The 22,596-nt window shown below is 43.1% G+C and overlaps 1 protein-coding gene across 2 annotated transcripts in view; it reads left to right on the top strand.

Moving 5' to 3' along the window:
* exoc3l4 (exocyst complex component 3-like 4) overlaps positions 1 to 22,596 on the top strand; it is a 45,408-nt gene that overhangs the window by 13,211 nt on the left and 9,601 nt on the right. For both annotated transcript variants that reach the window (XM_050062131.1, XM_050062130.1), the window contains exons 3-11: positions 5,850 to 5,975; positions 8,553 to 8,786; positions 10,366 to 10,984; positions 13,676 to 13,793; positions 14,884 to 15,012; positions 16,351 to 16,451; positions 20,216 to 20,314; positions 21,059 to 21,182; positions 21,852 to 21,974. In XM_050062131.1, the coding sequence (XP_049918088.1) occupies positions 5,850 to 5,975; positions 8,553 to 8,786; positions 10,366 to 10,984; positions 13,676 to 13,793; positions 14,884 to 15,012; positions 16,351 to 16,451; positions 20,216 to 20,314; positions 21,059 to 21,182; positions 21,852 to 21,974 (1,673 nt within the window). The remainder of the gene's footprint in view (positions 1 to 5,849; positions 5,976 to 8,552; positions 8,787 to 10,365; positions 10,985 to 13,675; positions 13,794 to 14,883; positions 15,013 to 16,350; positions 16,452 to 20,215; positions 20,315 to 21,058; positions 21,183 to 21,851; positions 21,975 to 22,596) is intronic.

Raw genomic sequence — 22,596 nt, 5'->3', positions numbered from 1 at the left:
TTTCTAATGATGTTACCTAAAGGAAGCATATATAGAGTAAATAGGATTGGTCCGAGCACAGAACCTTGCGGAACTCCAAAACAAATAAACGTTACAGAAACCCTGAAGCTGGCATTTTTGCACGTGCATTTAAAATAAACAAGTTTCAACATTAATTTGAAAAACAAGAGTCCTTTTAAGTCGTTTTAGAAGAAGTTTGATACACGGAACTATAGTGTGTGTACGCCCTGCGCTGTGATCCGTGGAGGGATACACCGGTGAGCAGGCACAGGCACAGACGTAGCCTGTAAACAAAACTCAGTTCTTTATTTAGCCTAACTATATCTCCGGACTATAGTAGCTGCAATGGATGACTTTGAATGCGATTTTGAAGGTTCTTGTAGCGGTCACAGATCCAGAGCCATACCTGTTTGAGCCGGAGCATACAGATGAGGAACTCCAGGTGTTGGAAGCTGAGCGGGCGAGAGGAGAGGCTGAATCCTCCGAGGCAGCGGAACAGCAAGGGGCCGAGGGGAGATGGAGGTCGGGGGAGGATTGGTGTTGTCACTGCGGGGCTTGCCAACCTATGCCTACGGAGGTGGAATCATTTTGCTGCACAGAATGGGACTCGGTGCTACCATCGTTGGGGAGATATATCATCATCATCAGGAGGAAAACTGCCGCAGAGAGTGCATCACAAGGAGTGAAAACTTTGCAGCAATAACTAATCCTGGTGTGATTGAAACATTTATTCATGTTCCTAAGATAAACTGGAAAAAACGCCCCAGGCCTGCAGGAGCTGATGGACAGCTTTCAGTCGAGTGAGTAATATCGCTTTATAATGCACATTTACAGTGCCTTTTCATCTAGCATGAGAAAAGTTACCTAAAATTGAATTGTGTGCAGCTTGTTGTAGAAATGGGTTATGCCTTGAATGTTATCAAGTTGCAATTATACATTTTCGAGGCATGATCGTCAGTGTCGTCTCTTTGTTTGCTTTTACCGAGTGACCTAGCGTACCTGCCTCAGAGCCAGCTGCAGCTGTTGCTCACCGGTGTATCCCTCCGCGCAGGGTGTAAACACACTATAGTTCCGTGTATCAAACTTCTTCTAAAACAACTAAAAAGGACTCTCGTTTTTCAAATTAATGTTAAACATGTTTATTTTAAATGCACGTGCAGAAATACCAGCTTCAGGGTTTCTGTAACGTTTATTTGTTCACTTTTACTGTAGGTTACTGACCCCCTATAGACTTCAATTGTATTCACCAAGGTAAGCCGCAATGCTAACCGCTGAGACCCAGCCACTGGACGTACAGACACAAAAAAGATATTGATCATGTTGTCCCAATATGAAAATGATAGAGAAAGGGCATAACTCCCAAATCGTCAGAGTAGTCCTTTAACGCCATACTGCTTGATAACCAACTCAAAGACATTGTTATTAAAAAATGAAATAAAGTAGATGGACTGTTACCAACTGTAAATTGAAAAGAAAAGACATAGCTATCTGTATGACTACATAAACACCAAGGCTACAGATTATACTCATAACCTGATATCGTGGACTTAGACTTAGACTTCTTTAATGTCCATCAAACTTTACATAAAATGGAAATTTGTCTTTGACAGTGGCATAAAAAACACACAACACAGACAACACTATGCACAATAAATACATATAAATAAGAATAAATATAAGTAAAATAGACAATGAAATCGGTCCAGTTTGCTCCAGAGAGGAGTTAAAAGATAGATGGGCATGAATAAAAATGCATAAAGTGCCTATACAAAACTAACTGCATAGTAAAATTATCTGGGCAGTTCTTTGTTAAGGATGGTCACGGCTGATGGAATGAATGACCGCTTGTAGCCATTGTTCCTTGCTAATGGGACTGCAAGTCTCCGGCCTGATGGCAGCAGCTGGAAAGCACAGTGGAGGGGATGAGTGGGATCTTGATAAACCTGTAATGCCTTTTTAATTAAAATCTGTGAGTACAAGTGCAGGAGTTGATGTTGTTTATGTCCAATGATCTTTCCAGCCTGGTTGACGATTTGTGCCAGTGTGTTCTTCTGTTTGACAGGGAGGTGCCCATACCATGACATGATGTTGAATGTCAGCACACTCTCGGTCAGTGATTTGTAGACCATGGACATTGTGCGCTGGCTCCTCCTGAGTTTCCTCAGAAGAGCCAGGCGCTGTCTCCGTTTCTTGTACACATAGTCCACATGGTTTTGGAAATTTAACTGGTTGTCTATTATTGTCCCGAGGTATTTGAATTGGATGGATCATACGTACACATACACACGGGGAAATAGAGCCCAGGTTGAAAAATACCGAAGTTATCCTTTAAGCTGTCACTGGACTTTCCCCTCAGTTGTGGTCACATGGAGACACTTGATAATAATAATAATAATTGTGCAGACAGTTTAGAGATTCACACTACCTGCTATGGTGGAGTAAAAAGAACCATCTAGTTTTCAGGTCTACTCTAGCAGACTGACTAGATCAGCGGGGTAGCTATTCCAGACAAACTCTGAGTAGCCAGTGTTAACCATAAATAAAACTCTCGGTTTTCAGCTCCAGAAAGAGAGGTAACTGAAGCCCGGTGTCAGTTACTATGGCAACTGAGTCTGTGAACCTAACCTGTTCGGGAGCAGATTTTCTTCAATAAATCCTGAGTTTTTCTCTGTCTCCTCCCTCTCACTGTTTCATTTCCTCATTCATTCAGTCTGTATCAAAGTGCATTAAATAGCAGAGCTTTTACTGTCCGCCACAATCTAAACCCTGGCTGGATATTAGTTTGTTACTCTGGACTATCTAAAGTTAGGCTACTGATTTTATGCGCATCATTTCCTTGAACATCGTCTTTCGTCTTCACTTTCAAATATTACACAGAATTAATTCACTCTCAGCTCAGAATAAAAAATCTGTCATTTTTATTGCAAGTGGAAGTCTGTGCCTCTGTGCACATGGATCAGACAGCTGTCAGTCTGTCAGAGCAGCGCCTGCACTGAAATGTTTATTGCAAACAATGTGTAATCTCAGTTAAAATTATAAAAATCTGTGTGAAGCTTTAGACACGTAGGATCAATGAATAATGATCTTTATCGATGTGATTGGTCGCACTGATGGAACATAATTCATATAGTCTAATACTGGAGATTATTAATATTTGTGAGTGAGCAGGATCGTGGTGCAGCTGCAGAATGTAGCTTGAAAGTGAGTTTCTTTAAGAGTCTGAACGTGTTTTAACAGCATTGAACAGTTTATCAGATTCCAAGAAACACTGTGTTGTATATAACATGCAGCGTTTTGTACATGTAGCATTGTGCTATACTGTATATAGCATGTATCATAGGCTACATACTATCCCCTATTCACTTGTATATACTTTCCCTTTTATAATACTTTTTTTTTTTTTTTTTTTTTTTTGCCAAAAACGAAAAAACGACTTGTTTCTGGTTTCTGATTGTGTCAGTTTTTCCCAGAAAACAAACGGTTAAAAGGTACCTTGGTCAAAAAAGATGTTCATCGGATGCTGATATTGCCGTCCTGGTCTTTCACCCCAGGTCTGACTGGCCGGTGCCAGCCTCCGTTAACTCGCGGCCCATCTCAGACAGCAGCTCCAATGCCTTACGACGGTCAGTGAAGCTCACCTTTTCCCCCTTCCATGTGAAGCAAAGTATGGCCAGGTATGCCAGCGTGGAGCGCACGTCCAGCTCATGCAGCTTCTTTCTCACTTCGGTGAACTGCCGCCTCCTCTCTGCAACATCCTTCGTCATGTTGGGGAAGACTGAAAGTTTTGACCCGTCATATTGAATCCCTCCAGGTTCATGTGCCTTTGCCCTCATTGCCGTCAGGACTTGCTCTTTTTCCAAAAAACTGTGAAAGCGGACAATGACCGGTCGAGGAGGAGCACCCTCCGCTGGCATCTTGGTCACAGCTCGATGCACAATCTGCAGCTCCGATTCCGCCAGATCTACTCCGAGAGCCTCGGAGAAAAATTGCTTCACACACTCCCGAAGCTTGACCGTGTTTTCGGACATTTCTTTCAGTCCAAAGAACCGTATATTCAGGCGCCTCTCTCGGTTAGCCATATCAGTCACAGTTTCTCGAAGCACCACACACTCTTTGGCACTCGTCTTGGCCAGCTGCTTCAGGCACCCATTCTCATCTTCTAGTTCAGAAATCCTTGACTCAGCCTCATTGAGTCGTTGGAAGATGGCTGCCACATCCATTTTAATTTTAGTGGTCTTGACATTGGTTATATCTACTTGTAGGTTTGATAAGGTGCCGCTAAACCAAGCCATTTCCTCCATAGCCCTCTGCAGTGCAGCCTGCAGTTCGGCAAACCCAGGCGGTGTCATAACTCGTGCAGTTTGCGGCTCCTTTTTCAGCGGCCCTGGATGAAGCTCCACTCGCTAAGCTAGCATAGCTAGCGCCTTGCATAGCGGCTCTCGTTTTTTGAGTTGGTGCTCATGGTTGTCATGCCGGACGTCGGCTAAACTATGGGCATTCACTTACGGTGGTATTCACGTGTAAATTAACAACACTTCGTTAGTATTACAAAGTCAATTGCAGCATTACTGAGAAGGAATTCTGGGGGTTATGCGAGCAACGTTGTTAGGCATCCATCCTGTTCAGCGGTTCCACTTGACTCCCCGACATGATGATGACTAATAAAACAAAAATCAGTATATAATATGCACAGCAGCAGCCTGACGTCAGCTTAACAGGTGAGAGATCAGATAATAAAAAAAGAAACTAGAGAGTGTAAACTTTTTATTGTCTGGTGGTGACTCCTGTCAGTCGGCTTACACTGAGAAACTAAAGACTCTGTTAGACAGACATCAGACAGACGGACGTCAGACAGAGCAGCCCACTGAAGCCCCACCCTTCACTGATGGTTTCAGCCAACATTGTATAAGTGTTAAGTTTCGTTGTCTGTTGTGAAAAGCTGCAGATGGTACCGACAGAATCCTTTACTGTTTATTCGTCACCTCTTTGCCTATGTCCGTCACCTCTGTGTCCATGTTCGTCACCTCTCCGTCCATGTTCGTCACCTCTCCGTCCATGTGTGTCACCTCTCTGTCCATGTGCGTCACCTCTCCGTCCATGTTCGTCACCTCTCCGTCCATGTTCGTCACCTCTCTGTCCATGTTCGTCACCTCACCGTCCATGTTCGTCACCTCTCCGTCCATGTTCGTCACCTCTCTGTCCATGTGTGTCACCTCTCCGTCCATGTGCGTCACCTCTCTGTCCATGTTCATCACCTCTCTGTCCATGTTCATCACCTCTCTGTCCATGTTCGTCACCTCTCCGTCCATGTGTGTCACCTCTCTGTCCATGTTCGTCACCTCTCTGTCCGTGTCCACCACCTCTCTGTCGAGGCCATCCGGGGCCATAATTGTCTGGTTGGGTTGGGGTCAGCTGTGTGCAAGCTGTGTGTCAGCTGTGACAGGCAGCAGGTGCGACCATTGTAAATCCCTGCAAAACTGAAGAGTGAAGCTTCATTGGTTGATTTTAGTTGTTAGATTCAGAGCATGTCCTGTCTGTGTGTCTGTCAGTCAGTCTGTCCTGTGGGTTTTATCAGAAGACATGGGGACAAATTTATTTCTCTAAACTCAGCAGTGACTTCTATTTTGAAGGTGGACTTTTATTTTGAAAGTGTGGATGTGAGTCAGACTGTAATGTTTACATTCCTCAGTTGGGTCAGAGTGAGGTCATCGACAGACGTCACGTTCAAACACAGTCTGTAAATATGAACCTGAAAGACTAGACTGAGGCTGATATCTGACGCCTCAAACACTGTCCCTCTGTCTGTCTGTCTGTCCCTCTGTCTGTCCCTCTGTCTGTCTGTCTGTCAGGTCTCAGTGCTGACTCTCCAGTGATGTCTCCTCTGAAGACCATCGGAGGTCTTTTCCAGAGCACACAGGACAATCAGAGCGACATCGATCCGCAGAAAGGCAAAAGTCTGTCGCGTTCAAAGACAGGTAAAAAAAGTCTGTAAAATCTGGGCCAGGGTTTAACTTTCTGTTTCATATCAGTGACAAGAAATTAAAGTTTGACTGATTTTATTTTTTACATTCACTCCGTGGATAAAAAGGATCCAGGTTAGTTTAAACAGACCTGTAATGGTTTCATTTGTTTCTGTCAGATATAAATATGATGTCATCATGTCAGATGTTCATGTACGTAAAAACAATCCCTGAGAGTAAAACCCTCAGGAGGCTTCAGAAACATTACATTACATTCACTGCTACATGTAGCTACACGCTAACGTCAGGGAAACATTACATTACATACACTGCTACATGTAGCTACACGCTAACATCAGGGAAATATTACATTACATACACTGCTACATGTAGCTACATGCTAACGTCAGGAAAACAATATATTACACATACTGCTACATGTAGCTACATGCTAACGTCAGATAAACGTGTCCTCATTTCTGACGTTAAAATTGCAAATATCAGATCAGACTCATGATGAAAATGTCCGAGTGTGTTAACAGGCTGTTATTGTGACCTTTAAAGGGATGGTGTTCGGGTTAGTGCTGCTGTACTGTGATACAGTCGTTCCTTGACTGCAGAAACAACAATATGTGGAAGACCCAGAAATGCTGACCAATCAAGGCAGACTGGGCTTTTTCAAGAGGGCGGGGCTTAAAGAGCCAGGAGACTAAAACAGAGCGTCTCAGACAGAAGGTGAACACGTGTTTATCACAGACAGAACGAAGACAATAAACATGCAAACAATAATAGAAACTGTAAATCCAGGTGTGAACCTGACGATGAGCAGGAAGTTCACAGCTGACACACGGCATGAAGATGGACTGTCTGTTTTCACCGCAGAATAAACCGTCAGTCTCAAAACCACTGTGTGATTAAGATTATGTTAGAGTGGTGCAGGACATGTATGAGAGCTGTAGGACAGTGGTGAGGTGTGCTGTAGGTGTGACAGAGGAGTTTAAGGAGGAGGTGGGACTGCATCAAGGATCAGCTCTGTTTCAAGCAAACCTTCTTGTTTGCTATGGTGATGGACAGGTTGACAGGTGAGGTCAGACAGGAATCTCCATGGACTATGATGTTTGCAGATGACACTGTGACCTGTACTGAGAGCAGGGAGCAGGTGGGATGAAGGTTAGTCATAGCAAGACAGAATACATGTGTGTGAATGAGAAGGACCCAAGTGGAATGGTGAGGTTACAGGAAGTAGAAATAAAGAAGGTGGAGGATGTTAAGTACTGAGGGTCAACAGTCCAGAGCAACGGAGAGTGTGGAGAAGAGGTGAAAGACATGTGAAAGCAGGTTGGAACAGGTGGAGAAAAGAGTCAGGTGTGACGTGTGATAGAAGAGTAGCAGCAAGATTAAAAGGAAAGGTGTATAACACGGTGGTGAGACCAGAGATGTTGTTTGGTTTAGAGACAGTGGCACTGAGGAAAAGACAGGAGGCAGAGCTGGAGGTAGCAGAGATGAAGATGCTGAGGTTCTCTTTTGGAGTGACGAGGATGGAGAGGATCAGGAATGAGGACATCAGAGGCACAGCTCATGTTAGATGTGTTGGAGATAAAGTCAGACTGAGATGGTTTGGACATGTTCAGGGATAGTAAATATATCGGTAGAAGGATGCTGAGGTTGGAACTGCCAGGCAAGAGGCCAAGAAGAAGACCACAGATTTATGGTTGTAGTGAAAGAGGACATGAAGTCAGCTGGTGTGTGAGAAGAGCATGCAGAGGATAGGGTTAGATGGAGGCAGATGATTCGCTGTGGCGACCCCTAAAGGGAGCAGCCCAAAGAAGAAGAAGAAGTCACACGCCAGTGTCTGACACGTCGGTGTTTTACTCAACGCTTTAAAGATTTAAATCTAATCTGATGGTTGTGTTTGATTCAATGATCTGAAAATCAGAATGGTTGTGTTCTCGTTACCTTAGCATGAGTTGTGTATATCTACACAGGGAGCAGGTCCTCGTCTACAGAGATCACCATGTTGCACCGCCATGTTTCTACAGTAGCCCAGAGTGGACAAACCAAACACTGACTCTAGATAGAGACATTCATGTGTCCACACTCAGCTCCTTGTGACGACAGCGTCAGACAAACACAGATTATTTTTCCTGGTGTAAATCAGCTGCTCTGTTTGTTCCTCAGTGGAGAATTCAGCTCCTCAACACTGAAGGAGTTCTGACCAGGAGAAGTTTCAGATGGTTGTAATCTGTAATCAGTAATTAGTAATCTGTAATCCTTATGGATATGTCACAGCAGAGCTCTAAAGAGGGACCTGAACGACACAGAGCTGTTCTGACTGATCACACCTGAGTTTTAATGATGAAACAGTCTGATGATGGACGAAGGTTCAGTCTCACTTGTCCCTAAATTAAAGACGACAGTGAGGTGATATTAGCCCGCTGTAATCTGTTGCACAGGACAGACAGTCTGAGGATTATCAAAAAAACAATCACTTTTCAACATCTCCGGGGTTGTAAACAAACAAACAAACAGGCCGCAGTGATGAGGACACCACACATCATGTCTGCGTCTCTATAAACTGTCTTTCTTTTTCAGATCCAAACATCTCTGCGTTTGGTGACTCACTCATAAAAAAAGGAGCATCAATTCGTCGAAGTCTGACATTTAGAAAGAACAGATCCACACGGGGGCAGCTCATCACCGTCTCTGAGGGCTCGGCAGAGGACAGGAAGGAGGAGAGACAGGAAGAGGAGGAGGAGGACGAGGAGGTGAGGGAGGAGATGGAGGAGTCGTACACGCTGCCAGAAATCCCTCACACACCGCTGTCAGGTACAGTCTGACCTCATTTGTCCACGACGTGCTGCGTCTCACATCCAAACGTCGTCTCCTCTTCTGCAGCAGACCGCCAAGTCGTTACATAGAGACGAGACACCGTCTCATCTGTTGACTCTGTGTTTATAACGTTGCAAGACTTGTCTCATCTTGAATTTTCACTGATGATTGAGGTTTGACACTTTGAGACTGTCCCTCAGTTCACAGGGACGATGACACATGAAGATGTTTGTTATGTGTTCAAACCTTTTCTCTGCTCATGTCCCCAAACAACTTCCTGTCTCCTCCTCTGTCTGTATGTTCAGCTCATCTGTCTCTGTTTAGGCAACAAAAGCTACTGCTGATGGTGGATGCCGGTGTCTCTGTGTCTGTCCTCCCTCAGAGAGAAGACACTGTTCATAGTAGTCTTATTCCTGGTCACCACAGTCAGTGTCTGTCCTCAGAGAGGAGTCTTTGCTCCCTGATCTCTTGGGGACGTCCAGGGGACTCACAGATTGTTTGACATGACAGATGAACTGATCAATCAATCTATCAATCAATTTTATTTAAAAAGCCCAATATCACAAATCACAATTTGCCTCACAGGGCTTTACAGCATACGACATCCCTCTGTCCTTATGACCCTCACAGCTGATCAGGAAAAACTCCCCAAAAAACCCTTTAACAGAGAAAAACCGGGAGAAAGCTCAGGAAGAGCAACTGAGGAGGGATCCCTCTTCCAGGACGGACAGACGTGCAATAGATGTCGTACAGAACAGATCAGCATAATAAATTAACAGTAATCTGTATGACACAATGAGACAGAGAGAGAGACAGAGACAGAGACAGAGACGAGACAGAGAGAGAGAGAGAGAGAGAGAGAGACAGAGACAGAGACAGAGAGAGAGAGAGAGAGAGAGAGAGATGCAGGACAGATGGTGATGACAGTAGCTTACAACAACATTAATGAAAGTAATAATATTATAATTATAGTTCTGGCTACTGTGGTACAATATGTTGAAAGTATATATTAATATCTGACAGTATACATGTGTGACAATAATCATATGTGTATGCACATATGTGCACAACCACACACGTCACACTATCCAGGCACCGCTGCAATACGAGTTACCTTGAGAGACAGTGGATAATAACAGTAGAAGTATGATTAATGATAACAGCAGCAGCAGGAGGCAGGAGAGCGAGAGAAGGAGAGAAGGTGCCCGGTGTGTTATAGGGGGTCCTCCGGCAGACTAGGCCTAAGTCAGCCAAACTAGGGGCTGGTAAAGCCTGAGCCAGCCCTAACTATAAGCTTTATCAAAGAGGAAAGTCTTAAGTCTAGTCTTAAATGTGGAGACGGTGTCTGCCTCCCAGACCATAACAGGAAGATGATTCCACAGGAGAGGAGCCTGATAGCTGAAGGCTCTGGCTCCTGATCTACTTTTGGAGACTTTAGGGACCACGAATAACCCTGCATTCTCAGAGCACAGAGTTCATGACGACAGCATCAGTCTTCCCTCGTCTGTCCCCTGTCCTCTTTCCTTGTATTGACCTGTCCTCAGAGACTGTCTGTCTTCTGTCTTTGTGTCTCCAGTGATGCAGATCAATAAGCTGATAGAGATGGAGGTGTTGGAGGAGGCTCACCTGAACCTGCTCGCCCTGCGGCACGAGTTCCAGCAGCAGCAGGCACGGTGTGGCGAGGATTCACCCATGGAGCTGGCCAAGAAGGAAAAAGACCTCAACCTCCTGTACAGCGAGCTGAGGAACAAGATCAACGCCATTGTACGCGACTCCAACTCTCTTCCCTCCAGAAACAAAGGGCTGCTGGTTCTTGTGGCCCGAATCATCCAGGAGGAAGAGAGGAGGGTGGAGGAACCCGGTGGGCTTCAGGGTGGCTGGATGGAGACCTGGAGGGAGGCGGTGGGCGAGGGCGTGAAGGTGAAGGTGGAGAGCATTCACCTGGAGTGTAAGGACCAGAACGCATCCTGGTTGGCGGTTCACCTGGGGCTGCTGGGTAAAGCCATCGTGGAGGACTTGGAGAGGGTAAAGCGGGAGCTGCGGTGGTCGTACCCGCCCAGCTTCAGTGTCTTCAGCACCTACGTCAGGAGCTACCACAAAGTCGTCGGGCAGCACCTGAAGAAGCTGGAGCCACAGGTGATGGAGCTGAAGGACCTGCACGCTCTGCTGGACTGGATCATCAACCGCTACAGGAGGTGAGTTGTTTCATCAGGTTACTGATTCTTAATATAAAACACCAAATCAATCTATCAGCTGCAGGTGTGATGTCTCTACTTCCTCCGTAAGCAAGTCACAGTCAGTATAAACACACTGCAGGTTACACACATCAATCTGCTGCTGAAAACAGTCCCCAGCTGTTCTTCCTGTGAGTTTGATAAAAAACGACAGGGACCAGTTGTTTTTTGTTGTTTTTTTCTATCTGTAACCTTCATTTATAGATTTACCTCAGACAATTTGTTTACAACAAAGAAAGAAAAAGAAATCATCAATGCTGATGAAGCAGAAATCTGAAAAGACTAAAAACAAAATGGCTGAATATGAAAGTCCCCCCCCCCCCTTCTTGGCTTAGCCCCTCCCAACAGATGACCAAAAGCACATGAACACCCCTTCTACAGTGACACAGTATTTCACCACCTCATCCACCTCCCTCCCTCCGCCTCACTCCGCTGTCCCTTTCAATCCACACATGAAATAAGAATTAACTGCTACCCTCCACCTCGCTCCATCCACCTCACTCCATCCTCACGCTCCCTCCGCCTTGTTCCCCCACCTCCCTCCATCTGNAGCTTGCTCCATCCACCTCACTCCCTTCACCTCGCTCCCTCTGCCTCACTCCGTCTACCTTGCTCCCTCAGCCTCACTCCATTAACCTCGCTCCATTCACCTCGCTCCCTCCGCTTTGCTCCGTTTGCCTTACTCCCCCTACCTCGCTCCCTCCACCTCGCTCTGTCTCTCAATGACTTGAGGTCAGTTCACAGCCTTTAGCAGGTATTTTATTGTGAACACAGCTTCCAACTACACACACCACAACAACAATGAGACAGCACAGCAGAGCAGTTCATCAAACATTCTTAGAGTTTTTCCTGATCAGCTGTGAGGGTCCTAAGGACAGAGGGATGTCGTATGCTGTAAAGCCCTGTGAGGCAAACTGTGATTTGTGATATTGGGCTTTATAAATAAAATTGATTGATTGATTGATTGATACTCTTTCTCACACAAACATCGTACCTAATTTTCCATGTGTGTATGTTTGTGTGATTTCCTGCCATTTCCCAGAATTTGTTTTACCAACACAATGTTTGCCGGGTCACTTTGCTCTTAGACTTCGCCCAAAGTGAGACTAGTCAGGATTATTAAATTTTAGTAAACATGTTTTGCTTCTAACTTTGTCTTAACTGTCAGACATTTCTAGACCTTTGGCCACCACAGCTGCGTCACCTGGAGGAGAACAGGCAGCGACCCTGGAGTCGGACCTTCAGTCACAGATTTAGCAGCTTGAATTCAGCCAGTAGAAACTCTTCAGCTCCCTGTGTCACAGTGGGCGGGTTTAATCTGTGTGACAGCAGCAACAGAAAGTTTGCTGATCGGAGCACTCCGAAGTTACTACGGCTGCTGACTGGAGGTCAGTCTCTGGAGCTGCTGTTCAGTCTCCTCACAGCGAGGCAGTCTGTTGTGGCGTGGAGTAAGGGTGGAGTGCACTGTGATTGAAGCAGTTTTTTCCCAGTGAATTTCATATGATCAAAGGTTATTAACACTGAGCTTTAATTCTTATTTTATCCTGGTCATATTAAATATTTAGCCACTGGGTTTTCACTGAGTCCCATGTTTTTACCGATCAATGGAGCCAGTTGGTAAATTAAACTTTTACCAAACCGTGTAGGAAGGACGGCAAACACATTCTTGTTTTCAATAAAAGCTTTCAGTGCAGCCGTTTGTTCTGCTTTTAAAGAAAATGTACATTCCAGTTCGTTCAACACATTTACCATAGGCAGTTTCAAAATCAGTAGCCATGTTGGTTGTTTACGAAATGCATTCACTCCGCTCCTTGTCCCTCCTATTCTGATGACGTGCCCGCCCCAAAGTAATAAACGGTTGTGATTGGCCCAGTAAGCTGCATGGCCAGACTGATCTGTGGAGCGAAACAGAATTTGAGCTTACGAGATTAGGATGGTTTCACCAGGCTAGGTGTGTATATATGAATTCACATAATGTATGTAAAGTCTTAAATATCACTGTGAGGGCACTTGAAATTTCACTGTATCACTGTATATAGTGACAATGAAGGCATCTTATCTTATCTTACAACGCCCTGAATGCAAGCTGTAACAGAGCAGTGTGTTCACTGAATCAGAGCCTGAATATTTATGAGGAAATGGACAGACAGACAGACATCGTTTTCAGACGGCCTGTAACAGTGTTTAAAAATCATCTCTGACAGTAAAGATGTGCAGACACATGTTAAAAGGATCAACAGAGGGCGACGCTGCTGCTGCTGACATGATTTGTTGAATCAGGTCACGACTGAACCAAAAAAACTGAGCTCAGCTCCAAACAACATCCGGAGAGCAAAAATAAACGGATGAAAACAGATGCACAACATTCTCCAGAGGCCAAAATGGAAAAACTGAAATTAGGTTGTGTCCACGTGTCTCTCAAATCAGAAGAAAAAAGACACGTATGTGAAAATAAACTCTGGTTGGATTTTTAGGAAACTTTTAAGAATCTGACGATCAGTTAACTTCATGTTTCATCACAAAGGTTGAGGTGAAATCTGAACCTGTAGAGCTTTGAACTTGATTTCTTCCCCGACATAAAGCAACATGTCGTCAGCATCCGTAAGCGGCGACAGTAAACGTTGTTAAATGTATCTGGTTTCATCCCGACAGTGAGAGGATCATGGGAAGCGTTTCCCTGCAGCCAGACATGAAGGACGAGAGCATCGCTCTGCAGCTGGAGGACGACCTCCTGAAGCAGCTCAAAGACAAGTACTGCTGCAGAGTGAAGGTGAGACAACTTTGACATCACAATGTCTGACAGGTTATTTATTTTCTCCTAAGCAGATTGTTCAGTCCTCCGTGTTGGAATCAAAATGTTTATTTGATCCACAAGATAAAAACCCTTCCTGCACTCAGAGCTTCATCAGGTTAGATACAACATGGAGAAAATGAATTTGTCAGGACACGAAGAGCCCAAAAACACACACTCATAAATTCAGTCATTTAAGACATTTAAATCCAAAGTGAAGGAAAATGTTGTCTCACCGTCAGAAACAATTTCAAATTTAGTGACAGAAACAGAAGAAAGAAAACACGAGACAAACGAGCAGCATCACATCTCTGACAAACTGGCGAGGAGTGAAGGCAGATTTATGGCGGTATGTCGTCTCTACGCCAATGTTGTCTTTATCTGGACACATCTCCTCCACAAGTACAACATGCTAACGTTATGAGCACAAGCCTATGGCATTTTACATTGTGTTAATTAGCTTGGCAGCTAGTGCAGTTTTCCTCTGCTTATGTGAAGTCAGGATAAATCACACAGTGTAGGGGCTTTGTTTTCTTCACAGCTTATTGTTTACCTGTGAAATCAGAGTAAGGTGGGTGGGGCGTTCAGGTGAACGGATGGGCAGGCAGTCAGGTGAGCAGGTGGGCAGGGCAATCAGGTGATGGTTAAAGGAGAGAAAGTCCAAGGACATCTGGTGGATGGATGTTTTTCTTCCAACCAAAGAATAAAATCATGTTTCCTAAAATAAGATGAAAACATTTATTTTAATTTTAAATCAGAATCTAAGTTTCATTCTTTTTGCTCAGATTTCAGCCACAGAGCCAAAATCTAAATAAATAAATTGTAGTTATAATAAAATATGAACGTGAGGATTGATTTTTAGGAGACGAGCTGCTCTTCAGTTTGGACACTTTAATTTTGGCCACATTACAAAAGTAGAAAAACTCTGAAGTGAATTTTTAAGACACTAAAAGAACGCCTGTGACTGAATCCAGTGGAAACAACAATAATTAAACATTTGAATATTATAAGTGAGAAGGTTCAGATGAGCTCAGTCATGTCTCAGAGACGATCCTGTCTCTGACTGCAGGAGGACATGAGGTCTTCACTGGACAGACTCATTCAGCTGGAGAATGAGGAGTTTTGGACGCACAGCAGGATTCCAGAGAAGGACGACGACGGTTTCTTCAACTCTCAGGTTCACATGGACGTCTGGACGGTAGGACACAGTCAGCTGTTTGACCTCATGTGATGTTTCAATTCTTCTTCAAATGACTCTTTATTAAAGATTCAGTTTTTTCTAAATGAAATCCAAAAATCAGAAACCTTTTATGTTAAAAATATATTTTATCATCAAAGTCCCGTCAAAACCACAGCAACACACACCTCAGAGATTCTCAGATGGGTTTAACGGTGAAAATGAGCCGTATGGTTTATGGAAATAAGGAACTCTGGACGGCACTCTGTCAGAAAACTCCACTCACAAATATCCTCATGGGACTGAGCTCGAAATGCGAAGTGCTGTCAATCACAAAGGGGTTCAGCCTTTTAGACAATTCCTCCAATCATCATGCAGACACCGAGCGTCCTCTCCCGCCTACCGCTCCATCAGGTCCCAGGGAAGCTGAGCCTTTATCCAATGAGCGTCTCGCTTTGCTGTATGAAACAAACCTGCTCAGCGTTGTCTCATAGGAATGCTTGGAGGCTCCGCGTCCACCATGCTGACACGAGAATGTATGACAGGGAGATCGCGTTTGAAAACTGGTGATAAACAGCTGATGTTTGAATATCATAGTCGTGATGTGAAACGCATCCTAGCGCACGTTTAATGCAATGTGAATTCTTGTTTTAATGTAAATTCAATAGTGCATATTTGACCATTTCTTCTATGAACTTTTAGGGGAAGTTCAGCCTCCCTTGTTGTCTCAGAGCAATCGGTCCTGGTTTATACAGGAGGAAAACAGCTTTAATTTAAATATAGAAACTCACATTTTTTAACTCTTTGAATTTTAAAAATGTTTTAAAACAAAACACATTGAATTTTATTCCTAATAATAATAATGACAATAAAAATGATAATAATCTTTATATATAGTTAATTGTAAATGCAGTTATTAAATAAATGCGTGTCAAGGTTATGTTTTTGTTTACTTTTGTTTTTGTTTGACTATGTTTGGTATTTATTATTATTTATTTGTGTTTATTGTTGCCATTGTTACTGTTTGTTTTTAGTGGGACTTTTAGTTGTATTTATTTATTATTATATATTATTATTAATATTATATATTATTTATTTGTGTGTGTGTTGTTGCTGTTTGACTTGCTGAACAAACATCCCGTCCAAAAGTCAGATGGTCTTTCAGTTAAAGTTAAATGACTCGTGGACATTTAATTTTTGATGCAGTGCTGTGATTTGACCACAGAGGGGCAGCAGAGAGCTTCATTTGAACTGCATCACTGACACTGAGTCTGTTTAAAATAAAGTATCTACAGGAAGAGAAAGAAATGTTTCATTCATATGTTTCTTTATTAAACTGTGTGTTTTGTGTTTTTACAGAAAGTGAAGGGAAACATTGTTAACACTCGACTCATTGATGCTCAGCTGGAACAGGAAGTGATCTCATGCTGCCTCGTAGAGCTGAAAGAGTTTCCTAAAAGGTTCGTTAACAAAGAGACACACTGTATGTTGAACAGATGTCGGGTCGACATCAGTATTTAGAAGATGTGCATTATTTAAAACAAAACAACTTTTTAGTCCGAGTATGAACAGATCTGTGGGAGATGTTTTAAATGTACACAAAGTTTTCAGCTGAAATCTAATCTGATCATTTGAGTTCTTAAAGAGATTTATCAATTAATAAAAATGAGTTTATCAGTGATGTAGATCACAGTTTATTTAGGTCACATTTAAAGTAGGTCACATTTAAAGAGGCTTCTTCCTCAGACAAAAGTCACTGAAGAGGAGGTAGAGTAAAGTAGCTCAGTCCATAGGGACTTGGGTTGGGAACTAGAGGGTCACCTGTTCGAGTCCCTGTCCGGACCAAAATATGGAGCGTGGACTGGTGGCTGGAGAGGTGCCAGTTCACCTCCTGGGCACTGCCGAGGTGCCCTTGAGCAAGGCACCAAACCCCCCAACCGCTCGAGGTGCCTGACCAAGGGCAGCCCCCTCACTCTGACATCTCTCCACTTTGTGCATGTATAGGTCCTGTTTGTGCATGTGTGTGTCTTTCGGACTTGTGTGTAATTGACAAGCAAGAGTGAAAACATTGAATTTTCCCTCAGGGGGATTAATAAAGTAAATAAACTTAAACTTAACTTAAACTTAAACCTCAGCAGAGAAACATTAAAGGAAATGGCCACTTTAGAATGAAAATACAGACAGTACTTACTGACCCTCATGCCGACAATAAGTCCAGTGTAGTTTTTAATCCACAAAACTCCTTCGGGTATCGGAGGATAACAGCTAGCTGGAATAACAGCTACACTTGAAGTGCATGGAACCCACATTTTGAAAATGTAATAAAACTCCGCTAATGCTTGTGGATTAAAAAACTACACTGGACTTCTTGTCGGCATGAGGGTCACTAAGTACTGTCTGTATTTTCATTCTAAAGTGGCCATTTCCTTTAAATCAGAAAAGTTAAATAAAGACACAGAATGTCTAAGAGCTTCACTACATTGTTTTTTAAATGGTAGAAAGCTGGTGTGGTGACGGCTGTGACAGTCGCGACAGTCATGACAGTCGTGGCGGTCATGACGGTCATGCTTAGAGTTCAGAGACACACTCACTGTGGTTTACAGAAAACAATGATAACATGGAAACGGTCTCCTGCTTTTGTATTTTTGGACCTACGACCATAATTTCACTTTTGCCTTTGTTTAGTTGTAGAAAGTTTTGAGACGTCCAGTCGTTGAGGTTTTCAGTGCATCTTACAGCTCGTTCAGTTCAGGACTGAGGTTATCTGAGACACACAGCTGTGTATCATCAGTATCTAAAGGTGGGATACGTTGTGTTTCTGGATGATGGTTTTCAAGTCTATTTAACAGAATGTTGTGATCAGTTGTGTCGAAAGCGTCACTCGGGTCGAACTGTCCGAGAACAGGAAGATCATTGACTGTTTTGACAAGCTGTTTAAGTACGATGATTCACTGGTGCACGTCACAGAGTTATTCATTATAATTAATTCAATGATCTATAAGACCAATAGAACAGGATCATTTTCATGTCCTGATGATTCAGTTATTAGTGAAGAGGTCAAAGGTCAAACAGCAGCAGGCCGGAAAAACAAGTCCAACTGTCTGAGCAGGAATAAAATAACACACCACCCACAGTAAAAAAATATCAGTGAAGAAGTGAAAGAGGAAGGTGGAGGTGTGACAGCAACAAACTCCAACATGTGCAATCACCACCCTGCTCACAGTAAACACCAAAAATATCAGAAGAAGAAAGAGGAAGGTGGAGGTGTGACGGCAACAAACCAAAAACAGGATCCTGCCCTCCAACATGTGCAATCACCACCCTGCTCACAACAAACCCCAAATACATTTTAAACATATCAGAGGAGAAGTCAGAGAGGAAGGCGGAGGTGTGAAGATGAAAACAAACTCCAACATGTGCAATCACCACCATGCTGCGGGATTTTCCTGTTGAATAACGTGATTTATGACTAACATTGTTTTTGACTGAACTCCAGTGTCACCAAAGTATCAGTGCCATGGTGTACAAATACTGCGTTATAAGTAAATGTAGTGCCACGGTGTACAAATACTGTGTTACTAGTGAAGTTATCAGTGCCCTGGTGTACAAATACTGCGTTATAAGTAAATGTATCAGTGCCACGGTGTACAAATACTGTGTTACTAGTGAAGTTATCAGTGCCCTGGTGTACAAATACTGTGTTACTAGTGAAGTTATCAGTGCCCTGGTGTACAAATACTGCATTATAAGTAAATGTAGTGCCACGGTGTACAAATACTGTGTTACTAGTGAAGTTATCAGTGCCACGGTGTACAAATACTGTGTTATAAGTAAATGTATCAGTGCCCTGGTGTACAAATACTGCGTTACAAGTAAAAGTATCAGTGCCCTGGTGAACAAATACTGCGTTACAAGTAAATGTATCAGCACCCTGGTGTACAAATACTGCGGTATGAGTAAATGTATCAGTGCCACAGTGTACAAATACTGCGTTATAAGTAAATGTAGTGCCCTGGTGTACAAATACTGTGTTACAAGTAAAAGTATCAGTGCCACGGTGTACAGATACTGCGTTACAAGTAAATGTAGTACCACGGTGTACAAATACTGCGTTACAAGTAAAAGTATCAGTGCCCTGGTGAACGAATACTGTGTTACTAGTGAAGTTATCAGTGCCCTGGTGTACAAATACTGTGTTATAAGTAAATGTAGCGCCATGGTGTACAAATACTGCGTTATAAGTAAATGTAGTGCCACGTGTACAAATACTGCGTTACAAGTAAAAGTATCAGTGCCCTGGTGAACGAATACTGTGTTACAAGTTAAAGTATCAGTGCCCTGGTGTACAAATACTGCGTTACAAGTAAATGTAGTGCCACGGTGTACAAATACTGCGTTACAAGTAAAAGTATCAGTGCCCTGGTGTACAAATACTGCGTTACATGTAAAAGTATCAGTGCCCTGGTGTACAAACACTGTGTTGTGTTCTTATTACCTCAGAATGAAAATAACCGCCATGTTTCTACAGTAGCCCAGAATGGACATACCAACCACAGGCTACAGATAGAGACATGTATTCACACTCAGCTCCTCCAGATTATTTTTCCTGGTGTAAATCAGCTCCTCAATACTCACGGAACTCTAACCAGGAGAAGTTTCAGGTGGTTGTAATCAGTAATCAGTAATCTGTAATCCCCCTGAATCTGACACACTATTAAAGAATTAGCATCAAAGTAAAATAGAAGCACTCATCATGCATAAAGGCCTGTTTTAGAAGGTTAATTATTGATGCATGAATGTGTTGATCAGTTTAATGTTGCAGCTGATGAAGGTTCATTTTAATGACTGCTGGGCCAGTAAAACATCAGTATTTATAATCTTGTTTATATTTATTCATATAAAAAATTCAAAATATATTTAATATCAATCATTTGGATCTGTGACTGAACTGAAGCTGTTTGATAAATAAAGAGTAAAACCTCTCTCTGGGATGTTGTAAGGTATAAAATGAAAATACTCCACTGAAGTAAAAGTGCCTCCAGACTGTTGAGTACTTGTGCTTCGTTACGTTGCAGACTGTCTCTGAACTGATGACAGGATGTTTTATGTTAAACTCTGTGTTCTTGTTATTCTGCCCATCCCCCCCGAAGGCTTGTCTCCGTTCAGTCCCATCTAAACAGGAAGTGAGTGTAAGAAACTGATCTGTGTCTCCTCGTCTTTCCAGGTTTGAGACAGAGTTCAGGCATCTCTGCAGCGCTGTCAGACCACAGCCTCTCTGGACACAGTATCATATTACATACATCAACAGCTTCACTGCTTTACAGTAAGTCACATGACTTCCTGAAATTACCCATGAGGCACCATGATGAACCAACGAACTCAGCACGCCTCCAAAACCACAATCTGTCATTCACTCAGCAGGAGCTTCCTGTTTCACTGCCACGGCTGCACAACAACATACAGCCTGTTCAGACATGTGCTAAGCTAGCAGGAAGTAATGCCTCTGTGTTGTTTTTACCTTCAGAATAAAAGCTCAAACTAAAGTGTATTGTTTGTCAGGGTTAAAAACTGTCTTCAGCTTATCAGAACACCATCACTACAAGACTGTATTTATATAAACTATTTAACCATCATCACCAGACTGTATTTATATAAACTATTTAACCATCATCACCAGACTGTATTTATTTAAACTATTTAACCATCATCACCAGACTGTATTTATTTAAACTATTTAACCATCATCACCAGACTGTATTTATATAAACTATTTAACCATCATCACCAGACTGTATTTATATAAACTATTTAACCATCACCACTAGACTGTATTTATATAAACTATTTAACCATCACCGAACCAGACTGTATTTATATAAACTATTTAACCATCACCACCAGACTGTATTTATAGCATAACATGTGAGAACACGGTTCAGGTTAAAAATATTGAAGTTACATTCAAGTAAAAGTACGACAGTCTTCAGTACGATGATGTAAAAATACTGCAGTACAGTAAAATAATACGTGATAACCTCCATCAGTGATGCTGTTTGTCCTCCTGCAGGGAGCACATGAACGTCTATAAGGACACCAGTCCACAGGAAGTGAGAGCCTTCAGAAAAGAGGCAGAATGTCTGATCACCAGACTCATACAGGAGCTGGAGGAGCAGTTCAAAGAGGAGGTCAAGGTATAGTTACACATCAGTATTATTATATCAGAGAGCGGCCATGTTGTTTTGTAGTTTTATAACAGAGGAACTGAGAAAAGAACACAGAGTTCTTGACACTATATTTGATGCTTTTGAGTCAGTTACTGTAAGACGAGACGGGATGAGACAAGACCAGACAGTACCAGGATACCTGTCCAAGGGCAGTCAGTTACTGTAAGACAAGACGAGACAAGACAAGACAATCAATCAATCAATCAATCAATTTTATTTATAAAGCCCAATATCACAAATCATAATTTGCCTCAAAGGGCTTTACAGCATATGACATCCCTCTGTCCTTATGACCCTCGCAGCAGATAAGGAAAAACTCCCCCAAAAAAAACCTTTAACGGGGAAAAAAAAACGGTAGAAAGGTGGTATCCTGATACTACTCAGAACCGTGATACTTTCACTGGTATCGTACCGTGGGTCCCAATTTTGGTACCGTGACAACACTAGTCCGAGGACACCAGGTGGACAGGTAGAGAATAACAATGAGGTGGGGATGTTACTGGGAGGAGGGTCAGATGACTGGGACCAGTCTGAGGAGACCTGGTGGACAGGTAGAGAATAACGCAGATGGGGCTGTGGCAAGATAAAAGCACCCTGTCTTCAGTTGTTTTGTGTCGTTGCTTCCTGTTTCTCCAGCCGTACCTGAGGAGGATGATGACGAAGAAGTGGCTCACCAGTGATGAAGACTTTAAGCAGCTTTCCAGTCGGACAGAGACGCTGTCTCAACACTGTGCTCTGATGAGGCCCCCATACGTCCAGGTGAGGAAGAGGAGGAGACAGACAGGAATTTCCAGCATTTACCAAGAACTTTATTAACTTCATCTACCAGACAGACTATTGATTTCCAGGAAAGACCTCGCCCCCTAATAATGATGGCTCACTGCCAAAGTGTCGGACATAATCCGATAAAGATTTCCTGTCCCGCTGTCGTGAGACAAATCCCACTCATGTAACTGGGAACAAACTGGTTTCATTAGACATTTTAGATTTGTGTGTTTTTAGTTTAGAAACAGTTTATGATTCAGAATATCAGATAAAAATAATTTTTTCGGTCTTATTTGAAATCACCTCAGAGGTCAGGGGAGGAAATCCTGATTTACTGTTCTGTTTGGCCTGTTGGAAGTTCCAGTGAATGGATGTGGGCACCATTGTTTGGGGCCGGATGCTGCAGCTGCAGAAAGGATTAAAGCCTGGAGAAATGAATAGGTGGAAGTGGAGGTATTATATCAGGTGATCTGATGGCTGCTCGTCGTGTGACTGACACAAATAAAGAAGACCACACTTACACCCTTTGTTTTTTTTACTGCCCATCCTGTTATTCTGCAGCCTCACCCCCCCCCCCCCCCCCCCCCCCCCCCCCTGTCTCTGGTTGGGGTGGTGG

This window comes from Epinephelus moara, chromosome 14 (assembly GCF_006386435.1).
Source record: "Epinephelus moara isolate mb chromosome 14, YSFRI_EMoa_1.0, whole genome shotgun sequence".
Taxonomy (NCBI): domain Eukaryota; kingdom Metazoa; phylum Chordata; class Actinopteri; order Perciformes; family Serranidae; genus Epinephelus; species Epinephelus moara.
This window is presented reverse-complemented; position numbering and strand designations above follow the sequence as displayed.